We start from the raw sequence: 24,671 nt of genomic DNA on the forward strand, positions 1-24,671 counted from the left end.
TTTTTTTTTTTTTTTTTTTTTTGCTAATACTCCATTTTATGAATATTCTCTAATTCAAATGATCTATCCTTGAAGGGAGATTTGATTTTCCTTTCCAATTAGCATTCTTTGACAGGTTAGTTGCAAATGCAAATACCTTTCTTCTGAATTTCTCTAATGCAAGGAAGTAAAACCAGAGAGAAAAGTCTCACCTCTTCTTCCTTTATCTACTTTTATAAAACTTACCAAGGATAAACAGATAATGTGATCCTAATAGGTGGTGAAATAACATGGGCTTCCTTCTTATCTCCCTTTCCAATCTTAAAGAGGGTCTTCCCTGTATTGCCTGTGAGGTACCATTTCTTTCCTTTCCTTTTTGTTTTTTGAGATGGAGTCTCGCTCTGTCGCCCAGGCTGGAGTGCAGTGGCAGGATCTTGGCTCACTGCAACCTCCACCTCCCAGGTTCAAACGATTCTCTTGCCTCAGCCTCCGGAGTAGCTGGGATGACAGGCACATGCCACCATGCCCGGCTAATTTTTGTATTTTTTTTAGTAGAGACAGCGTTTTGCCATGTTGGCCAGGCCTCTAACTCCTGACCTCAGGTGATCCACTGGCCTTGGCCTCCCAAAGTGCTGGGATTACAGGCATGAGCCACTGCGCCTGGCCTGAGGTGCCATTACTAAATGATGTGCCAATTCTAAAACTGGATTGTCCCTGTGACTTTCATGTTGCTAGGGCTAACTTGCAGAACTAACCTGACTTGCACCTCTCCTAAATAACTGTTGTAAACTATAGGGCTAAGTCCTTTTCTTCTTCTTTTTTGGTAGATTTATTCAATTCTGTGCATGAGTAACTTCTCTAAGTCCTTTTATAGATCCCTTATTGATGACCTAGCATAATACTTTATAGTATAGTAGCTATTTAAAACTTTCCTGCCAGGCACAGTGGCTCACCCCTGTAATCACAGCACTTTGGGAGGCCGAGGCAGGCGGATCGCCTGAGGTTGGGAGTTCTAGACCAGCCTGGTCAGCATGCTGAAACTCCGTCTCTACTAAAAATAGAAAAATTAGCCAGGCATGGTGGCACATGCCTGTAATCCCAGCTACTCGGAGGCTGGGGTAGGAGAACTGCTTGACCCCAGGAGGCAGAGGTTGCAGTGAGCCAAGACCACGCCACTGCACTCCACCCTGAGCAACAGAAAGAGGCTCCATCTCAAAAAAACAAAAAAAAAAAAAAACTTTCCTAGTTTGAACAAAGATGCACTTTGAGTTGTCATAACATTTACCAGTTATATACTGGTACTGGTTAAAAGAACACAGTCCTGCAAGTTGTCAGCTGGTTCTCGTCAATGATAAAAAGAGACTAATGGTATCCCTTTCAGCAAACGGAAGGAGAAGAGAACTAACTTTGTGCTATTTAACCTATTTTTTTAACGTAGAAATCACTTCTAAAAGTGGCCTTAATATTCCATTCCTTGGGGAATATAACTCTAAATACAGGTTGGCTGGATTAAGAATCTGTTGGCCAGGCTCGGTGGCTCATGCCTGTAATCCCAGCACTTTGGGAGGCCGAGGTGGGTGGATCACGAGGTAAGGAGATCGAGACCATCCTGGCTAACATGGAGAAACTCCGTCTCTACTAAATATACAAAAAAAAAGAAAAAAATTAGCCAGCGTAGTGGCGGGCGCCTGTACTCCCAGCTACTTGGGAGGCTGAGGCAGGAGAATGGCGTGAACCCAGGAGGCGGAGCTTGCAGTGAGCTGAGATTGCACCACTGCACTCCAGCCTGGGTGACAGAGTGAGACTCCGTCACAAAAAAAAAAAAAAAAAAAAAAAAAGGCTGTTTGTAAATCATGTATTAAGTGGGGTTGGTGTACACTATGATACCTAGCAGCAAAATGGTGTACTTGTGATACCCACATGGATTGTATGAGGACAAAGAGTTAAAAATAAACAGCAAACCTAAGTTAATAAAGTTAGGTTTTCTACAGAAAACCTCTTTACGTTTCTTTCTCTGGCAATATCATTGTTCCCTTGTTTCTCTTCCCCAGCCTTCCACCCCCGCCCCCAAATCAGAATCAAATATCAATTTCTTTACTGATTGGCTATTTCTTCCCTGCTTGAATGCAGGTAAGCTCTTTTGGCCCCTAAGATGCACAATTTCATTTTCCAATCCATTTAATAATGATTATATTATTTTCAGCAAAGGGAAGGGGAAGAGAACTAGCCTTGTGCTATCATATCATGAACATGACAGACACTGTGAAGATAGATTCTCTTAAATCCAAGGGAACCAGCTTCATTTAACAGATGAAGACATTGAGGCTTGGGAGATTAGCCACCCTGTCCAAGGCTAAACAACTAATAAATCACGGAGTGGGGATTCAGACTGATCTTTCTGACCCAAAACACCATGTCCTTTGTACCTTCCTTAAAATGTCACACTCTACATTTGGGCAATATCGTTTCACCCTTGATTCCATTATGTTTAGGTTAATATTACTTAGCAGATTTCAGTACCAAGAATATGCTGAGTATTTAATTGCTTTTAGATAATCCAGACATCACCAATTGACTATGTGGCATTTCTTTTGTTAGTTTGCCATGTGTAACCACTTGATTTAATAGTGCTATATAAAAAACAATGTCTAATAGTTTTCTAAGGTTACTAGTTGATTGTAACAATGTTTATTTTGAAGTAGAATATGAGTTCCATTATTAAGTGTGAAGTTTCTTAAACTTTATGTTTACCATTCAGCAACATATTTGAGTGTTCTTTACAATTAACTGATTTATCAAATCCTTAATAAAATTAACTTTATGTACCTCCAAAAAAGATTTTCAAGAAGTTTGAAGAGAGATATCTCAGTACCTTCCAAGAGAAACAACTTAATAGCATTCATGGTATCAGTGAGACCTGGGTACTCGAATGTTGAAATTAATTACATTGGTTTTTGTGGAAATGAGGTTTCACTATGTTATCCAGACTAGTCTAGAACTCCTGGCCTCAAGCAATCCTCCTTCCTCAGCCTCCCAAAGTGCTAGGATTACAGGTGTAAGCCACCGTGCCTGGCCTATTTATTTATTTTTTAATTTTTTCACCCTGTCTTGTGGTGCTGACAATATGGTCTTTTATCATTATGTATTCTTCTCAACTTCAATATTTAACAGTGTTAACACATCTTCAGATATCTCCACTCCCTCATGGCTTCTGTAACTTGGCACCCTCTTGGTTTTCATTCTTTTTTTTTTTTTTTTTTTTTTTTTTGAGATAGAGTCTCGCTCTGTTGCCCAGGCTGGAGTGGGAGTGCAGTGGCGCAATCTCAGCTCACTGCAACCTCTGCCTCCTGGGTTCAAGCGATTCTCCTGCCTCAGCCTCCTGAGTAGCTGGGACTACAGGTGCATGCCACCACACCCGGCTAATATTTTTTTTGTATTTTTAGTAGAGACGGGGTTTCACCATATTAGCCAGGATGCTCTCAATCTCCTGGCCTCGTGATCCACCTGCCTCAGCCTCCCAAAGTGCTGGGATTACAGGCGTGAGCCACCACGCCCGGCCTTTTTTTCGTTTTTGAACTTTTTTTTTTTTTAGACAGTCTCGCTCTGTCACCCAGGCTGGAGTGCAATGGGGCGATCTCGGCTTGCTGCAACCTCCGCCTTCCGGGTTCAAGCGATTCTCCTGCCTCAGCCTCCCCAGTAGCTGGGATTACAGGCACCTGCCACCACTCCCAGCTAAGTTTTGTATTTTTAGTAGAGACGGGGTTTCATCATGTTGCCCAGACTGGTCTCGGAACTCCTGACCTTAGGTGATCTGCCCACCTCAGCCTCTCAAAGTGCTGGGATTACAGGCATGAGCCACCGTACCTGGCCCTTTTAAAATGTTTTTATTAAAAATGAAAGGCTGGGCGCAGTGGCTCATGCCTGTAATCCCAGCACTTTGGGAGGCAGAGGTGGGCAGATCACGAGGTTAGGAGATTGAGACCATCCCGGCTAACACGGTGAAACCCTGTCTCTACTAAAAATACAAAAATTAGCCAGGAGTGGTGGCATGTGCCTGTAGTCCCAGCTACGCAGGAGGCTGAAGCAGGAGAATCGCTTCAACCTGGGAGGTGGAGGTTGCAGTGAGCCAAGATCGCTCCATTACACTCCAGCCTGGGCCACAGAGCAAGTCTCTGTCTCAAAAAAAAAAAAAAAAAAAAAATGTAAACACAGGCTGGGCACAGTGGCTCACACGTCTAATCCCAGCACTTTGGGAGGTCGAGGCGGTAGGATCGCTTGAGCCCAGGAGTTTGAGACCAGGCTGGGCAACACAGCGAGACTTTGTCTCTACAGAAAAAGAAAAGAAAAAGAAAGAAAGAGAGAGAGAGACAGGGAGGGAGGGAGGGAGGGAGAGAGGAAGAAAGCTAAAATAAAATAAAATAAAAAGAAGACACAAACACACACCTAGGCCTATGACTACACAGAGTCAGGATCATCAATATCAACTGTCTTCTACTTCCACATCTTATCTGTCCCATTAGAAGGTGTTCAAGGACACTGACACATGGAGTTGTCATCTCCTACGATAACAATGCCTTCTTCTGGAATATCTCCTGAAGGACCTGTCTGAGGCTGTTTTACAGTTAATTTTTTTTTTATAAGTAGAAGGGATATACTCTAAAATAACTATAAAAAGTACAGCATAGGCTGGGTATGGTGGCTCACGCCTGTAATCCCAGCACCTCGGGAGGCTGAGGCAGGCAGATCACCTCAGGCCAGGAGTTCAAGACCAGCCTGCCCAACATGGCAAAACTCCGTCTCTATTAAAAATACAAAAATTAGCCGGGTATGGCAGCAGACGCCTGTAATCCCAGCTACTCGGGAGGCTGAGGCAGGAGAATCGCTTGAGCCCAGGAGGTGGAAGTTGCAGTGAGCTGAGATCGTGCCACTGCACTCCACCTTGGGTGACAGAGTGAGACTCTGTCTCAAAAAAAAAAAGTACGGTATAGCAGGTCATGGTGGCTCACCCCTGTAATCTCACACCCAATACTTCAGGAGGCTGAGGCAGGAGGACCACTTGAGCTCAGGAGTTCAAGAACAGCCTGGGCAATGTAGTAAGATCCCGTCTCTAAAAAAAAAAAAAAAAAAAAATACAGTATAATACATACGTAAACCAGTAACATAGTTGTTTATCATTATCAAGTAATTATGTACTGTACATAATTATATTTGCCATACTTGGGGGCAGCACAGGTTTGTTTACACCAGCATCACCACAAACATGTGAGGAATGCTCTGACACTATGATGGCTATGACATCACTAGGTGACAGGAATTTTTTAGCTCCATTATGATTTTATGTGACCATGTATGTGGGTCTGTTATTGCAAGAAACATCATTATGTGGTACATGACTCTATTGAAAAGGAATTTTATGTTTTCCCTCTAAATCTGCTGCTCCTCCTTTCTTCCCCAGTTCTATTAATACCACCCATTTGCCCAGTTTTTCAGGCTCTTAGAATTTGGGAGTAATCTACATTTCTCTCCTTCTATGTCCAAGCTCAGGTCACGCAGTATACGTACCCTGTCCTCACTATCACCCTACCATCAGATCTTGATACCTAAAAAACCACAATAGTTTCCTATGTTCATCCCCTTAAGCCCTGTCTCAGGCCATTCTAATGCATTATTCATTCTAAAGAAATACTACTTATGTCATTTATAATAAATAAATAAAGAAAAATAGTGAAGATACCATTTATAGTTTTCCTACCATTAACTGGCTCTCTCCTGCCCTCTCACAGCTTATCCTCAAACAGGGGAGCGCCAATTATAGTAGGAAAACTATAAATATTTTGGGGTAAGAGGACAGGATTATCTAAGCCACAATTCTCCAGAAGTAATCTGAAGTAGAAATTAGAAGGATGAGTTAATATATGTGGGGATGGGATATGGAGGTACAAGGTGATAGTGTTCCAGGAAGAAGTGACAGTACATGGAAGGTATGAAGAAAAGTAGAAACTGCAGAGTTGAAACTAGTAGGACTTAAAGACTGAAGGGTTGAGTGGCAGGGTATGAAGTTAGGGAGATAAAAAGAAAGGGACCAGATGAAGAGTGCCTACCATGTTGAGAGTGACCATGTTACTTATCTTTAAAAATTTTTTACTTATTTTTTTTTTAGACAGGGTCTCACTCTGTCACCCAAGCTGGAGTACAGTAGCACAATCATAGCTAACTGCAGCTTTGAACTCCTAAGCTCAAGAAATCCTACCTCGGCCTCCCAAAATGCTAGGATTACAGGCATGAGTCACCATGCCCAGTCCATATGATTTACCTTTCAAACTGGAACACTATTTTCTTGGACAAATACTAACTACACAGGACGCCAGACAAGAGATGCAAACTGTGATACATACAAGGCAAATTAAGGAATATACCTCATCCTAATGACAATAATCCAATGAAGGTGATTCAGCACAGTTTGATATGATCAGATTTGAATTTTAAAAAGATTACGCCATCAGAAGGGTAGAGAATGGACTGTAAGATGCAAAATTAGGCTGGAAGTGATGGCTCACACCTGTAATCCCAACACTCTGGGAGGTCTAGGTGGGAGGATCACTTGAGCCCAGGAGTTCCAGACCAGCCTGGGTAACATAGGGAGAACGCCATCTCCACAAAAAAGTTTAAAAATTAGGCAGACATCGTGGCACACACCTGTAATTTCAGCTACTTGGGAGTCTGAGGTGGGAGGATCACTTGAGTACAGGAAGTTGAGGCTGCAGTGAGCTGTGATCACCCCACCACACTCCAGCCTGCGTGACAGAGTGAGACCTTGTCCCAAAACCAAAATAAATAAAAATAAAAGATGCAAAAGTAGAGGTAGGAAGACAAGTTAAGAGGTTGTTGCAGTAATCTAGGCAAAAAACAAAAAATACGTGATAGTATCCTCTACCACAGTGTGGCAGGAATAAAAAGAATTGGATACATGCAAGAGACATTTAAAAAGAATAAACAAGGGCTCAGTGCAGTGGCTCACGCCTGTAATCCCAGCACTTTGGAAGGCAGAGGCAGGAGAATCACTTGAGGTCAGGAGTTCAAGACCAGCCTGGCCAACATGGTGAAACCCCATCACAACTAAAAATACAAAAATTAGCCGGGCATAGTGGCACATGCTTGTAATCCCAGCTACTCGGGAGGCTGAGGCAGGACAATCGCTTGAACCCAGGAGGCAGAGGCTGCAGTGAGATGAGATTGCACTACTGCACTCCAGCCTGGGCTGCAGAGTGAGACTCCATCTCAAAAAAAAAAAAAAAAAAAGGAATAAGCAAGGCTTTGTTATTGACTATGTTTGGGGGATGAGAAGGAAAGAGTTAAGAATAACTCTCATATTTGGCTTGGTGGTACCAATGATGGAAACAGAAAACACAAGAGGGGCTGGGAGGGGTGGCTCACGCCTGCAATCCCAACACTTTCGGAGCCAGAGGCGGGTGGATCACTTGAGGTCAGGGGCTCAAGACCAGCCTGGCCAACACGGTGAAACCCCATCTCTACTAAAAATACAAAAATTTGCCAGGCACAGTGGCACGTGCCTGTAATCCCAGCTACTCGGGAGGTTGAGGCATGAGAATCGCTTGAACCTGGGAGGGAGAGGTTGCAGTGAGTCGAGACTGTGCCACTGCACTCCAGCCTAAGCGACAGAGCAAGACTCCATCTCAAAAAGAAAGACAAAAACAAACAAACACACACACACACACACACAAGAAGCGGAGCAGGTTTGAGAAGATGATGATTCATGATGGGACTTGCCAAGGATAAGGTCCTAATAGGACTTTTAAGTGAAGACAGGTGAATATGTCAATGAGTCTGAAGACAGGAGGTATACTAATCTGTACTAGTTATCTACTGATGGATAAAAATTACCCCAATTTAGCGCCTTAAAAGAACACACATTTATGATATTACAGTTTTTATGGGTCAGGAATCTGGGAGCAACCTAGCTGAGTGGTTCTGGCTCAGGGCCTCCTGAGTTTGCAATCATCTCAAGGTTGGACTTGGGGAGGATCCACTTCCAACCTCACTATTGGGGCTGCCCACAACATGGCAGCTGGCTTCCCTCTCTCCAGGGCTGCCTTACAAGTAATGAGGGAGGGAGTAAATGAGAGAGGGAAAGAGAGAGAAAGAACATCAAAGACGACACTACGGTCTTCTTTTTTTTTTTCCCGAGACGGAATCTCTCTCTGTCGCCCAGGGTGGAGTGCTGTGGCGTGATCTCGGCTCACTGCAAGCTCTGCCTCCTGGGTTCACGCCATTCTCCTGCCTCAGCCTCCCGAGTAGCTGGGACTACAGGGCACCTGCCATCACGCCCGGCTAATTTTTTTTTGTATTTTTAGTAGAGACGGGGTTTCACCATGTTAGCCAGGATGGTCTCGATCTCCTAACCTTGTGATCTGCCCGCCTCGGCCTCCCAAAGTGCTGGGATTACAGGTGTGAGCCGCCGCACCCAGCCAAGAAACTACAGTCTTTTTATAACCTAATCTCAGAAGTGATATGGTATCACTTCTGCCATATTCTGTTTGATAGAAGCAAGCCACTAAGTTCAGTCTACGCTCAAGGGGAGGGAAACGAAGCCTCATTAGTTGAGGGGAGAGGTATCAAAGAATCCATAGACATGACACATCTTTAAAACCACAATATCACAACCAGATTATTAATTTACCTAATGCATAAATCATCACTACCTTTTATTCCCTACTGGCAGTTCAAAAGCCTTTTTATCTTTACAATTTCTCCAAAGTGAGTATAAACCCTCAGCTTGATAATGAATTCATTCCTTTACCTACTTTCCAAACTGCATCTCCCATTCCTCCCCTCTGCACATTCCTGCTCTAGCTACGTACTGCTTCCAAACACTTCCATACTCTTTCACCAGCATTCGTACTGTGTCCTTGGCCTGCAAGTATGGTTCTCAAACTTAAGTTCAGGTGAAGGAACATCTGACAGCCTCCATACTCTCAAGAATACTAAAAAACATGGATCCACAGGCTGGGCGCGGTGGCTCACGCTTGTAATCCCAGCACTTTGGGAGGCCGAGGCGGGCGGATCACGAGGTCAGGAGATAGAGACCACGGTGAAACCCTGTCTCTACTAAAAATACAAAAAATTAGCCGGGCGTGATGGCGGGCGCCTGTAGTCCCAGCTACTCGGAGAGGCTGAGGCAGGAGAATGGCGTGAACCCGGGAGGCGGAGCTTGCAGTGAGCCAAGAGCATGCCACTGCACTCCAGCCTGGGTGACAGAGCGAGACTCCGTCTCAAAAAAAAAAAAACAAAAACACATGGATCCACAAAGCCCAGTGTAACAATTCATTATACTGTGCTAAAAGGCAACCACTCTTACTACTAGGTTCTAGAATACACAAAGCGAAGCAGGTGCCAATGATTTCAGAACATTTCTTCTACAAGTTGATTAAACACAAGGCTATTATTAGAGATTAGCAAACATCCTTTCATGGAAGGAACACCTTTTGAAAGCAATTGAGGGAAAGCCTCTTACTCTCATTCCTCCATCTCTCAAAACTTTATATAACTGGTTGCAAAAAGTCTGAAACCATCCTGAAGGCGCCTAAAAAAGTTCCTAAATAAACTGTAGTGTTGTTGCATGGTGAAACGCCATAGAGCCGTTTAAAAAGATGAGGCAGAGCTTTGTGTACTGACTTGGAACAATCTCCAAGGTATATTAAGAAGAAAAAGCAAGGTGCGGAACAATGGGTATACTAGGATACTATATGTGTTTTTCTAAAAAGTAAAAGTTTGGCCAGGTCCAGTGGTTCATGCATGTTACCCCAGCACTTTGAGAGGCTGAGGTGGGAGGATCCCTTGAGGCCAGGAGTTCGAGACCAACCAGGGCAACATGGTGAGACCCCCCTCCCTGTTCTCATCTCTACAAAAAAACTGTAAAAGTAGGACGTGGTGGTGACCTGAACCTTTAGTCCTACCTACTTGGGAAGCTGAAGCCGGAGGATCTGTTGAACCCAGGAGTTCCAAACTGCAGTAAGCTATAGTCATGCCACTACACTCCAACCTGAGTGACAGTGCCAGACTCCGTTTCTTAAAAAAAAAAAAAAAAAAAAAAAAAAAGGCTGGGCACAGCGGCTCACGCATGTAATCCCAGCACTTTGGGAGGCCAAGGTGAGTGGATCACCTGAGGTCAGGAGTTCGAGACCAGCCTGGCCAACATGGACAAACCCCGTCTCTACTAAAAATACAAAATTAGGGCCCAGCGCGGTGGCTCACGCCTGTAATCCCAGCACTTTGGGAGTCCGAGGCGGGCGGATCACGAGGTCAGGAGATCAAGACCATCCTGGCTAACACGGTGAAACCCTGTCTCTACTAAAAATACAAAAAAAAAAAAAATTAACCAGGCGTGGCGGCGGGCGCCTGTAGTCCCAGCTACTCGGAAGGCTGAGACAGGAGAATTGCTTGAACCCAAAAGGGAGAGATTGCAGTGAGACAAGATCACTGCACTCCAGCCTGGGCGTCAGGGCAAGACTCCCTCTTAAAAAAAAAAAATTGGCCGGGCGTGGTGGTTCACGCCTATAATCCTAGCACTTTGGGAGGCCGAGGCAGGTGGATCACGGAGTCCAGGAGTTCAAGACCAGCCTGGCCGGGATGGTGAAACCCCATCTTTATTAAAAATACAAAAATTAGCCGGGCGTTGTGGCGCGCGCCTGTAATCCTAGCTACTCGGGAGGCTGAGGCAGAGAACTGCTTGAACCCGGGAAGCGGAGGATACAGTGAGCCCAGATCCTGCCACTGCACTCCAGCCTGTGCGACAGGCCGAGACTCCATTACAAAAAAAAAAAAGGAAAAAACAAATTAATTAAACCCATCCAACAAGAGAAAGGAGAAGTATCTCCTAAACATGCCTAGAACATCTCTGGAAGGTTCCAGGAGACACTGGTAAGGGTACCTCTGGGGAGGTGGGTGGAGTGGGAGGAAGACATTACAAAGCAAGCCTGTCCTACCCAAGGGCCGCGTGCGGCCCTGGAGGCCAGGCTTTGAATGCAGCCCAACACAAATTCGTAAACTTTCTTAAAGCATTATGAGATTTTTTTTTAGATTTTTTTTTTTTAAAGCTCATCAGCTATCATTAGTGTTAGTATATTTTATACGTGGGCCCAGACAATTCTTCTTCCAGTGTGGCCCACGGAAGCCAAAAGATTGGACTCCCCTGTTCTAAGGTATTCCATTTGTCAGATATCCAGCCTCCACTCTTACTTGTTTCTGTTTAGCAACAAGGTTTCGCTCTACTGCCAACGCTGGAGTGCAGTGGCGCGGATCAGAACTCCCTGAGCCTCGAATTTCTGGGCTCAAGATCCTCCATTCTCCGCCTCCCAAGTAGCTGGGACTACAGGCGCGCACCACCACGCCGGCTAATCTTTATATTTTTTGGAGAGACAGGGTCTCGTATATGCACAAGCTGGTTTCCAACTCCTGGAATCCCGCCGACTCGGCCTCCTAAAGTGCTGGGATTCCAGGCGCCAGCCACGCGCACGACCAGCCACGCTTATTTGTATAGGATCTTACCTCCCGCCTCTCTGCGAGACCAGAAGCTCCTAAGAGACTGGCTCAGACTCATCTTTCGGTCTCTCACGCTGCTTAATGACGCGCCGGGTGGCTCCCATGCCTTATATTTCATGGACCCCTCACCAGCCTGGGGTTGGCGTCGCCTAAAGTCAACCGGCAGGTGGGCAGTGGAGCCAGGATTCCGCGCTATGCCCACGCCACGCGCGGCCTTCCCGGAGGCGGGGACCGTGGAGTGTGGAGGACTCCACTGGGCCTCCTGACGGGACTCTTCTCTCGCCTCAAGGCGCTTTCTTGATTTCTATCTAGTAAGAGTGAGGGGACAACCAAGCTACTCCCCATACCTCATGGAAAGCTGGAGAAGAGCGCAAGAGCAGGTGCCTCCTCAAGGAACGGATTCTGACAGCAGCCACCACTCCCGAGAGCGAAACCCCACGCTCTCCAGGAAATGACGCACAGAGGCTTGGTTCCTGCCCCCTCGCTTCCGGGTCCGGGCCTCGCTCGCGCGTGCGCACCAGAAGCCAGCAGTGGGGTTCCACACGCGCCTCTTCACGAGGTGGAAACAAGATGGAGAGGTTTGCCTCCGCGCCACACTCTTCTTCAGCCGCTACTGCAACCTCCACCTCGACTCCAGTGGCCCCGACAGCACGGAAGCAGCTGGACAAAGAGCAGGTGAGTGGTTCCTGGGGAGGGTGGCTTGGAAGCGGGGTGGCGGTTACCTCGTGAGGCGCAGGGTGCCGGAACCCGAGTGCGTGCTCGGCGGACTTCCTCGGGGCTGTGGGACGGTCGCTTGCTGGCTGTGTGCCTCAGCTGTCTTCTCCCCTTTACACATGTGGGTGGGCGCCTGCTTTCCCTGGTCCTGCGGCCTGGCGCTCTTGAATTGGGTTGCAAGTGTACTGTGGAGCTAGATGAGATCGACCTGGCGACTTGGCTTAGCTTCCCTATCATTAGCGCTTGACCGAGTCGCTTAGTTTTGTAGGTCTCTTACCCGTTATTTAAAATGGGCCCTTCCGCTCCCCGCTATCCAAGATCGGGAGAGGTAATGCGTGTAAAGCGCTTTGGCCTGGCACATGGTAAGAAGGTGCTCAGTAGGCCGGGCGCGGTGGCTCACGCCTATAATCCCAGCACTTTGGGAGGCCGAGGCGGGTGGATCACCTGAGGTCAGGAGTTCGAGACCAGCCTGGCCAACATGGTGAAACCCCGTCTCTACTAAAAAGACAAAAATTTGCTGGGCGTGGTGGCGGGCGCCTGTAATCTCAGCTACTCGGGAGGCTGAGGCAGGAGAATTGCTGGAACCTGGGAGGCGGAGGTTTCAGTGAGCCGAGATCCCACCATTTCATTCCCGCTCGGGCGACAACAGCGAGACTCCGTCTCAAAAAAAAACAAAAAACAAAAAAAACAGGAGTTCTCAGTAAATTCTAAATGCATTTTGCTTTGCGCTTTTCTTGGGATTACTGCTTTCATCGTTGAGGGCAGGAGGGGCACGTTTCCCTCTAGCCCAATCTCTTTAAGAAGAAGAGGCGCCCTTCTGCAGACAGTGCTGGAAGTGGATACTTAGGCATGTTTGATGGATTCTTAGATTTCTCTGAATATAAATTGCAGAATCCTAATAGATATGGTTATGGAGGTTACCCCTTGAAACAGAAGTTGGAAGGGAAAAAATAGAAGGTGTGGGAGGGGACAAATGCTAAATTAGATTGAGAATATTTCACTTATTTGTGTAAGTTATTGTGAAAACATTTCACTTATTTGTCTGATTTCCATTTTGCAGGTTAGAAAGGCAGTGGATGCTCTCTTGACACATTGCAAGTCCAGGAAAAACAATTATGGGTTACTTTTGAATGAGAATGAAAATTTATTTTTAATGGTGGTATTATGGAAAATTCCAAGTAAAGAACTGAGGGTCAGACTGTAAGTTGTGATTTTCTACCTTTGCTGTTTTTATCTGCTTGTTCATTCTTTGTAACTCGAACAATTCCATCGTAGTTTCTAATGGAAACTTTGCAAACTTATAGTAAAAATGTGACATGAAGTAAAACAACTATGTCTAAAAGAACCATAGAGGCTTGGTGTGGTGGCTCACACCTGTAATCCCAGCACTTTGGGAGGCCGAGGTGGACGGATCACCTGAGGTCAGGAGTTCAAAACCAGCCTGGCCAACATAGTAAAACCCTGTCTCTCCAAAAATACAAAAATTAGCCAGGCATGATAGCGGGTGCCTGTAATCTCAGCTACTCAGGAGGCCGAGGCAAGAGAGTCGTTTGAACCTGGGAGGCGGAGGTCACAGTGAGCGGAGATCTCTCCATTGCACTCCAGCCTAGGCGACGGAGCAAGACTCCGTCTCAAAAACATAAAAAAAAAAATAAAAGAACCTTAGGAATTCAGATGTGCTAAGATTTTCTGGAAATTTCACCAGTTTTCTTAGAGCTTGGTGGACAGCTAACGTAATCGGGTCTGTTGAATCGAAAACCTGGTGGTGTTTGAAACAGTAAACGTGGAATAAGTTAGCTTTATTTTTTTATTAGAAACTGTTATCTTTGCATGTCAAGCAGAAATTCTTTTGGGCTACAATTTATTCCTTTGTACAGAGACTATTAAAAACTGCAGCGAACTCCTTTCTATGGAAAAGAAATCCATGGTGATTATACAAAATGCTTCTTCAGAACGTAGGTTGTAAGCATAAGAAATGAGATAAACCCTTGCATTTTATTTTCTGTAAGATGTGGCATAATTGTGTTTGCTGGTCCCTCGGTTTATTCCTTGTTTTTCGTTTCAATTCTTTTATTTCTCCTTTTTTTTTTTTTTTTTTTTTTTTTAAGAGACGAGATCTTGTGCTGTTGCCCAGCTGGAGTGCAATAATGAGATCTGTGTTCACTGCAGCCTCGACCTCCCTGACCTGACTCAACTGATCCTCCCACCTCAGCCTCCCAAGTAGCTGAGACTACAGGTGCACACCTCCATGCCCAGCTAATTTTGAAATTTTTTGTAGAAATGAGGGAGATGAGGTTTCACCGTGTTCTCCAGGCTGGCCTCGAACTCAGGCTCAAGCAGTCCTCCCTCTCAGTCTCCCAAAGTGTTGGGATTACAGGCATGAGCCTCCATGTCTGGCCTGTTTCAATTCTTAAAAGTTATGTTATGCTGGGCATGGTGGCTCATCCCTGTAATCTCAGCACTTTGGGAGGTGAGGCGGGTGGATCACTTGAGGCCCGGGAGTGTGAGATCAGCCGGACCAACATGGCGAAATCCCATCTCTACTAAAAGCACAAAAATTAGCCAGACATGATGGTGGGCGTCTGTAATCCCAGCTGTTTGGGAGGCTGAAGCACAAGAATCATTTGAACCCAGGAGGCAGAGGTTGCAGAGACTGTAGCCTGGGCGACAGTGAGACTCCCATCTCAAAAAAAAAAAAAAAAAAAAAAGTTGCGTTGGCTGAGTGTGGTGGCTCACACTGTAATCTCGGCAGTTTGGGAGGCTGAGGCAGGTGGGTTGCTTGAGCCCACAAATTCCAGACCAGCCTAGGCTATGTGGTGAAACCCTGTCTCCATGAAAAATACAAAAATTAGCTGGGCCTACACCCAGCTGGTACGTGCCTGGAGTCTCAGCTGTGCTGGAGGCTATTGTGAGCTATGATCACACCACTGCACTCCAGCCATGGGGACTGAGCAAAACCCTGTCTCAAAAAAAGGAAAAGAAGAAAGAGTTACTATGTTTATGGAGCTAAGAGTTTTAGAGAAGGAGAAATTCTGAACCAGGCCTGTCCTGATTAAGCTAGGTTGTTATAGCACATTAGAGTATGTGTGCACATACAGCAACATATGTATAATAATAATTATATATGCAAGAATTTGGATGTCTTTGAGTATATTTTAATTCTTATTATATCCCAAGTGTTAATTGATATTTGGGCCTGTGTGTATTTGTGATTTACTTGCCGTTGAAAGTGAGTTTTATTTTATTTTTTTGTTTGTTTTTTGAGACACAGTTTGCCTCTTGTTACCCAGGCTGGAGTCCAGTGGTGCGATCTTGGCTCACTGCAACCTCCACCTCCCAGGTTCAAGTGATTCTCCTGCCTCAGACTCTCAAGTACCTGGGATTACAGGCGCCCACCACCGTGCCTGGCTAATTTTTTATAATTTTAATAGAAACAGGGTTTCACCATGTTGGCCAGGCTGGTCTCAAACTCCTGACCTCAGGTGATCCATCCGCCTTGGCCTCCTAAAGTGCTGGGATTACAGGCTTGAGCCACTGCTACTGGCCATGAAATGTATTTTTAAATGTTGTTCTCGGTGCAATATTTGCTTAACTAGAATGACTAAAGGTTATTTAAATGACACTAAGTTTATTGCGTATTCTGTGTGATACAAACATGCATAATGTGTGTAATAATGCTTTCCTTGGTTTCTTTTCACGTATTTTGTAGGACCTTGCCTCATAGTATTCGATCAGATTCAGAAGATATCTGTTTATTTACGAAGGATGAACCCAATTCAACTCCTGAAAAGACAGAACAATTTTATAGAAAGCTTTTAAACAAGCATGGAATTAAAACCATTTCTCAGGTTGGAATCCTGGTTAATATTTTCAAGTTATTTAGAGGATTTAATTCAGTCGAAATGGTGTCACAAATACATTGCTATATTTCCTAGTATTTTTCTTCTACTTTTTAAATTTGTGGTGGTATGTACATCAGTAGCTTTTATATCTTGCAAATTATAAAAGAGGTGGCTCGTGTCATTTCTCTGTACTTTCACAGCATCTTGTTTTTCTCTGATTCGCTGTTTTGTAGTTGGTGTACTTGTCTTTATTACCCTCTGGATCTAAGGTATGTTAAGTTTTTTTGTTTGTTTGGAGTCTTGCCCTGTCGCCCAGGCTGGAATGCAATGGCAGGACCTCGGCTCACTGCAACCTGCACCTCCCGGGTTCAAGCTATTCTCCTGCCTCAGCCTCCCGAATAGCTGGGATTACAGGCACCCGCCATCATGCCCAGCTAATTTTTGTATTTTTGTAGAGACGAGGTTTCACCATGTTGGCCAGGCTGGTCTTGAACTCCTGAGCTCTGGTGATCCGCCCACCTCGGCCTCCCAAAGGGCTGGTATTACAGGCGTGAGCACATACAGCAACATACATATAATGATATATATATATATGTTGCCCAGCTGGATCTAAGTTTCTTTAGCTGGGGCCCTTTTTTATTTGTCTCAGTGTTCCCAGCATATAGCATAGTGCCTGGCACATTTTAGGCACTCACGTGTTCATTAAAGTATAGAGGCATGGCACTAGGACATTTTTAAATCCAAATACAAATTGTTGCCTGAGTATTTCTTCTCCTTGTTTAGATTCCTAACTTTTTGTTTTTATTCTTCTCTATACTTCCTAGATTATCTCCCTCCAAACTCTAAAGAAGGAATATAAATCCTATGAAGCCAAGCTCCGCCTTCTGAGCAGTTTTGACCTCTTCCTTACTGATGCCAGAATTAGGCGGCTCTTACCCTCACTCATTGGGAGACATTTTTATCAAAGAAAGAAGTAAGTTTCTTAGTAAGGACTGGACTTTAGCAGCATGAAGTTTCTAGGTGTGTATGCATTTTGTTTTGAATGCCTGTGTGTTTATTTTATAGAGTTCCAGTATCTGTAAACCTTTTGTCCAAGAATTTATCAAGAGAGATCAATGACTGTATAGGTGGAACGGTGTTAAACATTTCTAAAAGTGGTTCTTGCAGGTAGGTAAAAGGCATTCATGTGTGCCTCCTTTAATGTTGTATTTGACAATGATTTTATATACTTTTTTGTTTTGTTTTGTTTTTTGGTTTTTTTTTGAGACGGAGTCTCGCTCTGTCTGCCAGGCTGGAGTGCAGTGGCACGATCTCGGCTCACTGCAAGCTCCACCTCCTGGGTTCACGCCATTCTCCTGCCTCAGCCTCCAGAGTAGCTGGGACTACAGGCGCCCGGCACCACGCCCGGCTAATCTCTTTTTGTATTTTTAATAGAGACAGGGTTTCACCGTGTTAGCCAGGATGGTCTTGATCTCCTGACCTCGTGATCCGCCCGCCTTGGCCTCCCAAAGTGCTGAGATTACAGGCATGAGCCACCCTGCCCAGCCACAGAACTATTTATTCTTGAACATGGCAGCTGGGTAGAGCAGTAGAACTATAGAGAGAGCAGGTGACCCTCCTGGTGGTAGGTCCCTTTAGAACAGCTTGAAGGCGGACTCAGCGATGTGGGGTTGTCTAAGATAAAGGTAGAACCTCCTCTGGCCCTGCCTACCAATGCGCCTAACCTCACAGTCAGGTGCTACCAGCTCTTTAATCACCACCTCAGCTGGGCATGGTGGCTCACGCCTGTAATCCCAGCACTTTGGGAGGCCGAGGCAGGCGGATCACCTGAGGTCAGGAGTTTGAGACCAGCCTGACCAACATGGAGAAACCCCGTCTCTACTAGAAAAAATAAATAAATAAAATTAACCAGGTGTGGTGCATGCCTGTAATCCCAGCTACTCGGGAGGCTGAGGCAGGAGAATCGCTTGAACCCAGGAGGTGGGGGTTGCGGTGAACCAAGATCACGCCATTGCACTCCAGCCTGGGCAACAAGAGTGAAACTGCATCTTAAAAAAAAAAAAAAAAAAATTAGCTGGGCATTGTGGCATGCGCCTGTAATCTCAGCTACTAGGGAGGCTGAGGCAGGAGAATTGCTTGAACCCAGGAGGCAAAGGTTGCAGTGGGCCGAGGTCACGTCACTGCACTTCAGCCTAGGCGACAGAGCAAACTCCATCTCAAAAAAAAAAAAAAAAAAAAAAATCACCCCTTCATGATGTGACATTTTACTTTAGGTGGAAGGAATTTCTAGTACATGAAAGATGGTAATCTTCCTTTAAAACATATTTAGGCCGGACATGGTGGCTCATGCCTGTAATCCCAGCACTTTGGGAGGTTGAGGCAGGAGGATCACTTGAGCCCAGGAGTTCCAGACCAGCCTGGTGGATCACTTGAGCTCAGGAGTGAGAACCCATCTCTACAAAAAATAGAAAAATCAGCTGGGTGGCCTGTAGTCCCAGCTACTCTGGAGGCTGAGTTGGAAGGATTGCTTAAGCCCGGTAGATTGATTGTGTCACTGCATTTCAGCCTGGGCGACAGGAAAACCCTGTCTCAAAAATGAAATAAAATATTTTTAGAACCTAAAGATTTTAATGGGTTTTTTTTGTTTGTTTGATTTGTTTTGTTTTGTTTTTCAGACTGTGTTTTTTCCCTGTTACCCAGGCTGGAGTGCAGTCGCCAGATCTGGGCTCACTGTAGCCTTGAGCTCCTGGGCTCAGGTGATTTTTCTGCCTCAGCCTCCTGAGTAACTGGGATTACAGGCATGTACCACCATGCCCAGTTAATTTTTGTTAGTGTGGTAGAGACAGGATTTTGCCATGTTGCCCAGGATTAATGTTTCTACCTTTTTAAAAGAAAAAAAAAACTTCAGGATTATGTATTTATATTTCTCATATACCTGCTTGGTTTATTTTGAAAAATGTTTTTTTAAAATCTTGTCTAATACTATATTAAATTTCAGTGCTATACGTATCGGTCACGTTGGAATGCAAATTGAGCACATCATTGAAAACATTGTTGCTGTCAGCAAAGGACTTTCAGAAAAATTGCCAGAGGTACAGTATTGCAGGTGCATCAATTGATTGTTCATTTAAAAGAAACAAAGTATATGTAGATGATGTTACTCTTTTCCTTGTTTCAGAAGTGGGAGAGCGTGAAACTCCTGTTTGTGAAAACTGAGAGATCGGCTGCTCTTCCCATCTTTTCCTCGTTTGTCAGCAATTGGGATGAAGCCACCAAAAGATCTTTGCTTAATAAGAAGAAAAAAGTTAGTAGAATTTTAAATACTCACGGAATGAATAATTAAGGGTATAAACTGAGTCCCTAGAATAGAGAAGTAGACCATCATCCCTGCCCAACTTTTCAGTTATCTTCTGGGTTTCTGGTGGTTGTGCTTTTGTCACTTTACATGAGGTAAAATGGGTGTGCTTTTGTCACTTTACATGAGGTAGTTGATATGAGTATCAGTAATGCGTGTTAAGATAGAAATATCTTGTATTTATTGATAAATTGGATTTTTTATTTTTTATTTTTGTTAGATCCAGTGCTTGCTGGTTTTTTTTTTTAGAGAGACAGGGTCTCACTCTGTCCCCCAGGCTGGAGCACAGTGATGTGATCAAGGCTCGTGGCAGCCTTGACCTCCTGAGCTCAAGCAATCCTGTTTCAGCCTCCCGAGTAGCTGGGACTACAGGCACGCTCCACCACGCCCAGCTAATTTTAATTTTTTTTTTGTACAGACGTGGTCTCCCGGGTTCCCAGGCTGATCTTGAATTCTTGAGCTCAAGCGATCCGCCTGCCTTGGCCTCCCAAAATGCTGGGATCATAGGCATGAGCTACTATGCCTGGCCTGGATTAACTGGCTTTTGAGGGGGCCTGAGTTAAGTTCCTACCACATATTTCCAGTCATAGAAACAACACCATACTTCTAAATAAAGACCAAAACACTCAAAATATCAAACATTGAAATAAATGTGAGCTATATATACATTTGAAACAGTAATAAAAGGAATTGACATAATTATTTACCCAGTTACTCCCATCCAGTGTTGTAGGTGGCTGGAGTTTAATCCTGATAGCTCAGGGAAAAGGGTGACAGGCAAGAGCCAACCCTAGAAAAGGCGCTGTTTCGTCACAGGACAAACTCATACACCTACATTCACTGGGACTGGGACTAGGATAATTTCAACACACCAGTTCACCTAATGTGCACGTATTTGGATGTCGGAGGTTATGCTCACAGATACCTCCTGAGCTTGGTTTGTAGGTTTTCAGTATTACTCATACTCTAGCAAAAGAAGCTTTCGGAAGGAAAGAAAATTTAATTTTTTGCTATTTGTTAGACTGATCTCCTAGTGTTTCTCTCTTTAGCCATGTTAATTGTGTCCAATCAATTTTTAATTTTGTTTTTGAGACAGAGTTTCGCTCTGTCGCCTTGGCTGAAGTGCAGTGGCATGATCTCAGCTCACTACAACCGCCACCTTCCAGGTTCAAATGATTCTCTGTGCTTCACCCTCCTGAGTAGTTGGGACTACAGGCATGTATCACCATGCCCAGCTAATTTTTGTGGTTTTAATAGAGATGGGGTTTCACCATGTTTACCAGGCTGATCTCGAAGTCCTGACCTCAAGCGATCCTCCCGCCTCAGCCTCCCTGAGTGCTGTGATTACAGGTGTGAGCCACCACACCCAGCTGAGGATTATTCTTTATGCTCTCTAAACCATACTGTGTTTCACAAAAGTCTCTTAACTGTATACTTTAGATAGTCAGATTCTGAAATGCCAGTATATAATTTACTGCATAAAATGCATGTTTGGCTATGAGTCAAAAACTGCGGTTGAGATTCCAGTGCTGGTTAGGGAGTTTGTTCTCTGTATAGATCGAGGTCCATTTAGGGGCTTATGGATAATCAAAACTGCAAGTGGTACATCTGTGCTGTTTGTTAACCAACAGAACTGTTCCTGCTAAAATGTTTGTATGGTGTTTTTTGGTAGGAGGCAAGGAGAAAACGAAAAGAAAGAAATTTTGAAAAACAAAAGGAGAGGAAAAAGAAGAGGCAGCAGGCTAGGAAGACCGCATCAGTTCTTAGTAAAGATGATGTGGCACCTGAAAGTGGTGATACTACAGTGAAGAAACCTGAATCAAAGAAGGAACAGATCCCAGAGCATGGGAAGAAAAAACGTGGCAGAGGAAAAGCCCAAGTTAAAGCAACAAATGAATCCGAAGATGAAATTCCACAGCTGGTACCAATAGGAAAGAAGACTCCAGCTAATGAAAATGTAGAGGTATTTTTTTAATATTTACTGTTCATAATGGATTGGTTCAGTGGCTACTGTGTCAGGCAGGTACTGTGCTGAGCAATAAATGATGAAAAATACTAGAGTGAACCCAAAGAACTATGAAGGTGTTTATCATACCATGATTTATTGTACATTTTTTTTTTTTTTTTGAGATGGGATCTTGCTATATTGCCCAGACTGGTCTTACACTCCCGGGGTCAAAACAGTCTTCCCACCTTGGCCTCCCAAAGTACTGGGATTACAAGTGTGAGCCACCACACCTAGCCCCAACCAGTTGGGTTTTTTTGTTTTTTTTTTTGTTTGTTTGTTTTTTGCTTTGCTTTTTTTTGAAGATAGAGTCTCACTCTGTCACCCAGGCTAGAGTGCAGTGGCGTGATCTCAGCTCACTGCAACCTCCGCCTCCCTGGTTCAAACAATTCTCCTTCCTCAGCCTCCCAAGTAGCTGGGATTACAGGCACGCACCACCATGCCCAGCTAATGTTTGTGTTTTTAGTAGAGATGGGGTTTTGCCATGTTGGCCAGGCTGGTCTCGAACTCCTGGCCTCAGGTGATCCACCCACCTTGTCCTCCCAAAGTGCTGGGATTACAGGCATGAACCACCGCACCCAGCCACCAGTTGGCTTTTACACAGAGAATCTGGGAACCCCTGCCCTACAACATGTGCCAGGGATGTGCAGCTACAGTTGGAAGACTCAGGATTTGCTCCCATACGTCTCTGCTGTGCTTCTCATGGTGCTGCCAGGAGTCCCTCCCCTCAGTCATAGGGAAAGGTGGTTTTCCTCTGATTGGACCAGGAAGACGTCTGGGTCTTCTCAATTCTTTTTTTTTTTTTTTGAGACAAGGTCTCACTTTGTTGCCCAAGATGGAGTGCAGTGGCACGATCTTGGCTCACAGCAACCTCCACCTTTCGGGCCCAAGCAATTCTCGTGCCTCAGCCTCCTGAGTAGCTGGGATTATAGGTGTGTGCCACCATGCCCGGCTAATTTTTGTAGTTTTAGTAGAGATGGAGTTTCACCATGTTGGCCAGGCTACTCTTGAACTCCTGGCCTCAAGTGATCCACCTGCCTCAGCCTCCCATAGTGCTGGGATTACAGGCATGAGCCACCTCACCTATCCCTCATTCTTAATAGTGGAATACAGCTTATTTCTGTCATCATGCTGAGGTGTACCTTTTGGGGGTTAACTAATAAAAACAGTAACTTGGCCATGCGCTGAAAAACAGTAACTTCGCCGGGCACAGTGGCTCACGCCTGTAATCCTAGCACTTTGGGAGGCTGAGGCAGGTGGATCACCTGAGGTCAGGAGTTCGAGACCAGCCTGGCTAACATGGTGAAACACTGTTTCTACTAAAAATACAAAAAATGAGCCGGGTGTGGTGGCACGCGCCTATAATCCCAGCTACTCAGGAGGCGGAGGTTGCAGTGAACTGAGATTGTGCCATTGCACTCTAGCATGGGCAGTAAGAGTGAAACTCCATCTCAAAAATAAATAAATACAAATAAAAACAGTAACTCCTGGAGTTAGAGTGTCAGGTTTTGTGGCTTTTTCTATATTAAATTTTCTTTTTTTTCTTAGATTCAAAAACATGCCACAGGAAAGAAGTCTCCAACAAAGAGTCCTAATCCCAGCACACCTCGTGGGAAGAAAAGAAAGGCCTTGCCAGCATCTGAGACCCCAAAAGCTGCAGAGTCTGAGACCCCAGGGAAAGGCCCAGGGAAGAAGCCAAAAATCAAAGAAGAGGCAGTGAAGGAAAAAAATCCTTCGCTGGGGAAAAAAGATGCGAGACAGACTCCAAAAAAGCCAGAGGCCAAGTTCTTCACCACTCCTAGTAAATCTGTGAGAAAAGCTTCCCACACCCCCAAAAAATGGCCCAAAAAACCCAAAGTACCCCAGTCGACCTAAAGTCAGTGATTCAACTGGAAGGAAACCTCAGTGCTGCCTCCAGAGCTTTTTGGAGATACTCAGATCCTGACCACCTTTGTAACCTTCTCTAAGCGTCAGGCCTGGCCTTAAAAGATTTTTTAAAACCTTCATAAGTAGTCCAGGCGCAGTGGCTCATGCCTGTAATCCCAGCACTTCGGGAGGCCGAGGCAGGCAGATCACAAGGTCAAGAGATCTAGACCATCCTGGCCAACATGGTGAAACCCCGTCTGTACCAAAAATACAAAAATTAATTGGGTGTGGTGGCGGGCGCCTGTAATCCCAGCTACTAGGGAGGCTGAGGCAGGAGAATTGCTTGAACCTGGGAGGCGGAGGTTGCAGTGAGCCGAGATTGAGCCACTGCACTCCAGCCTGGTGAGAGAGCAAGACTCTGTCTCAAAAATAAATAAAAATAATAAAACCTCCATAAGTAATTCTGACATATGTTCCTGGGTATAATCTATTTTTAAATTGTCCTTCTGTGTATTTGCTAATATAATAGAGGAAAAAAATAGAGTGCTTCGTTGTGGTTGTTCAGCACTTTGGGAAGCCAAGGTGGGAGGATTGCTTGAGCCCAGGAGTTAGAGACTAGCCTGAGCAACTTGGTGAAACCCCATCTCTACAAAAGAAAAAAAATTAGTGTGGCATGGTGGCATGCACCTGTGCTCCCAGCCCCTCACGAGGCTGAGGTGGAAGGATCAAGTGAGGCTGCAATGAGCCACGATCACCCCACTGTGCTCTAGCCTGGGTGACAGTGTGAGATTCTGTCTCAGTAAAAAAGTATAACATTGCTTTGCTTCTGAGTATACTGTTGGCTTTCCAAATCAGTGGGTCTGACTTGAGGTCTGTGATGTGACCCTTTTCCTCACCTGCTCAACCATTATTCACATGGACTCCATCACATTCGTATGTGGTCATTCCCAAAGTGGCCCAGTGAGGGCCTCACTGTATGAGAGTCGGCTTCGGAATTTAGGAGAAACAGGAGTTTCTTGGCTCTCATGCTGAGCCTGTTGGTCTAAGCTTATGAGTCACTGGATTAGCATCCATATGGGAAGGGAAATTAACATGGAGTCATTTATACAGGCACTGAATTGAATCCTACCTACTGGAGGGAAGAACATGATTTATCTTCCATAAGCCTTACCCTCTTCCTCCTTGTTATTCCTCGGTCCATATGGATTTGCTTATGTATGACAACTCCAAGGAATCTTGGAAGAGTAGATTACTAACGTTTCCACAATTGTCAAGTATATTCTGAGGCAGTAAACTTTTTAGGTACTCAGACTTTCACTGGTTGTGAATTGGTATGCATCCGTAGTAAGTT

At 44.9% G+C, this 24,671-nt stretch overlaps 1 protein-coding gene across 1 annotated transcript; it reads left to right on the plus strand.

Moving 5' to 3' along the window:
- The first annotated feature begins 12,043 nt into the window (after positions 1 to 12,043).
- RSL1D1 (ribosomal L1 domain containing 1) lies at positions 12,044 to 23,787 on the plus strand. Its single transcript, XM_012497327.2, has 9 exons — positions 12,044 to 12,213; positions 13,313 to 13,452; positions 15,962 to 16,100; positions 16,919 to 17,067; positions 17,160 to 17,261; positions 19,093 to 19,186; positions 19,273 to 19,398; positions 21,122 to 21,412; positions 23,003 to 23,787. The coding sequence occupies exons 1-9, from the start codon at positions 12,109 to 12,111 to the stop codon at positions 23,327 to 23,329; spliced, it is 1,473 nt and encodes a 490-aa protein (XP_012352781.1). The 5' UTR covers positions 12,044 to 12,108; the 3' UTR covers positions 23,330 to 23,787.
- Positions 23,788 to 24,671: the final 884 nt, after the last annotated feature.

This window comes from Nomascus leucogenys, chromosome 18 (genome assembly GCF_006542625.1).
Source record: "Nomascus leucogenys isolate Asia chromosome 18, Asia_NLE_v1, whole genome shotgun sequence".
Classification (NCBI taxonomy): domain Eukaryota; kingdom Metazoa; phylum Chordata; class Mammalia; order Primates; family Hylobatidae; genus Nomascus; species Nomascus leucogenys.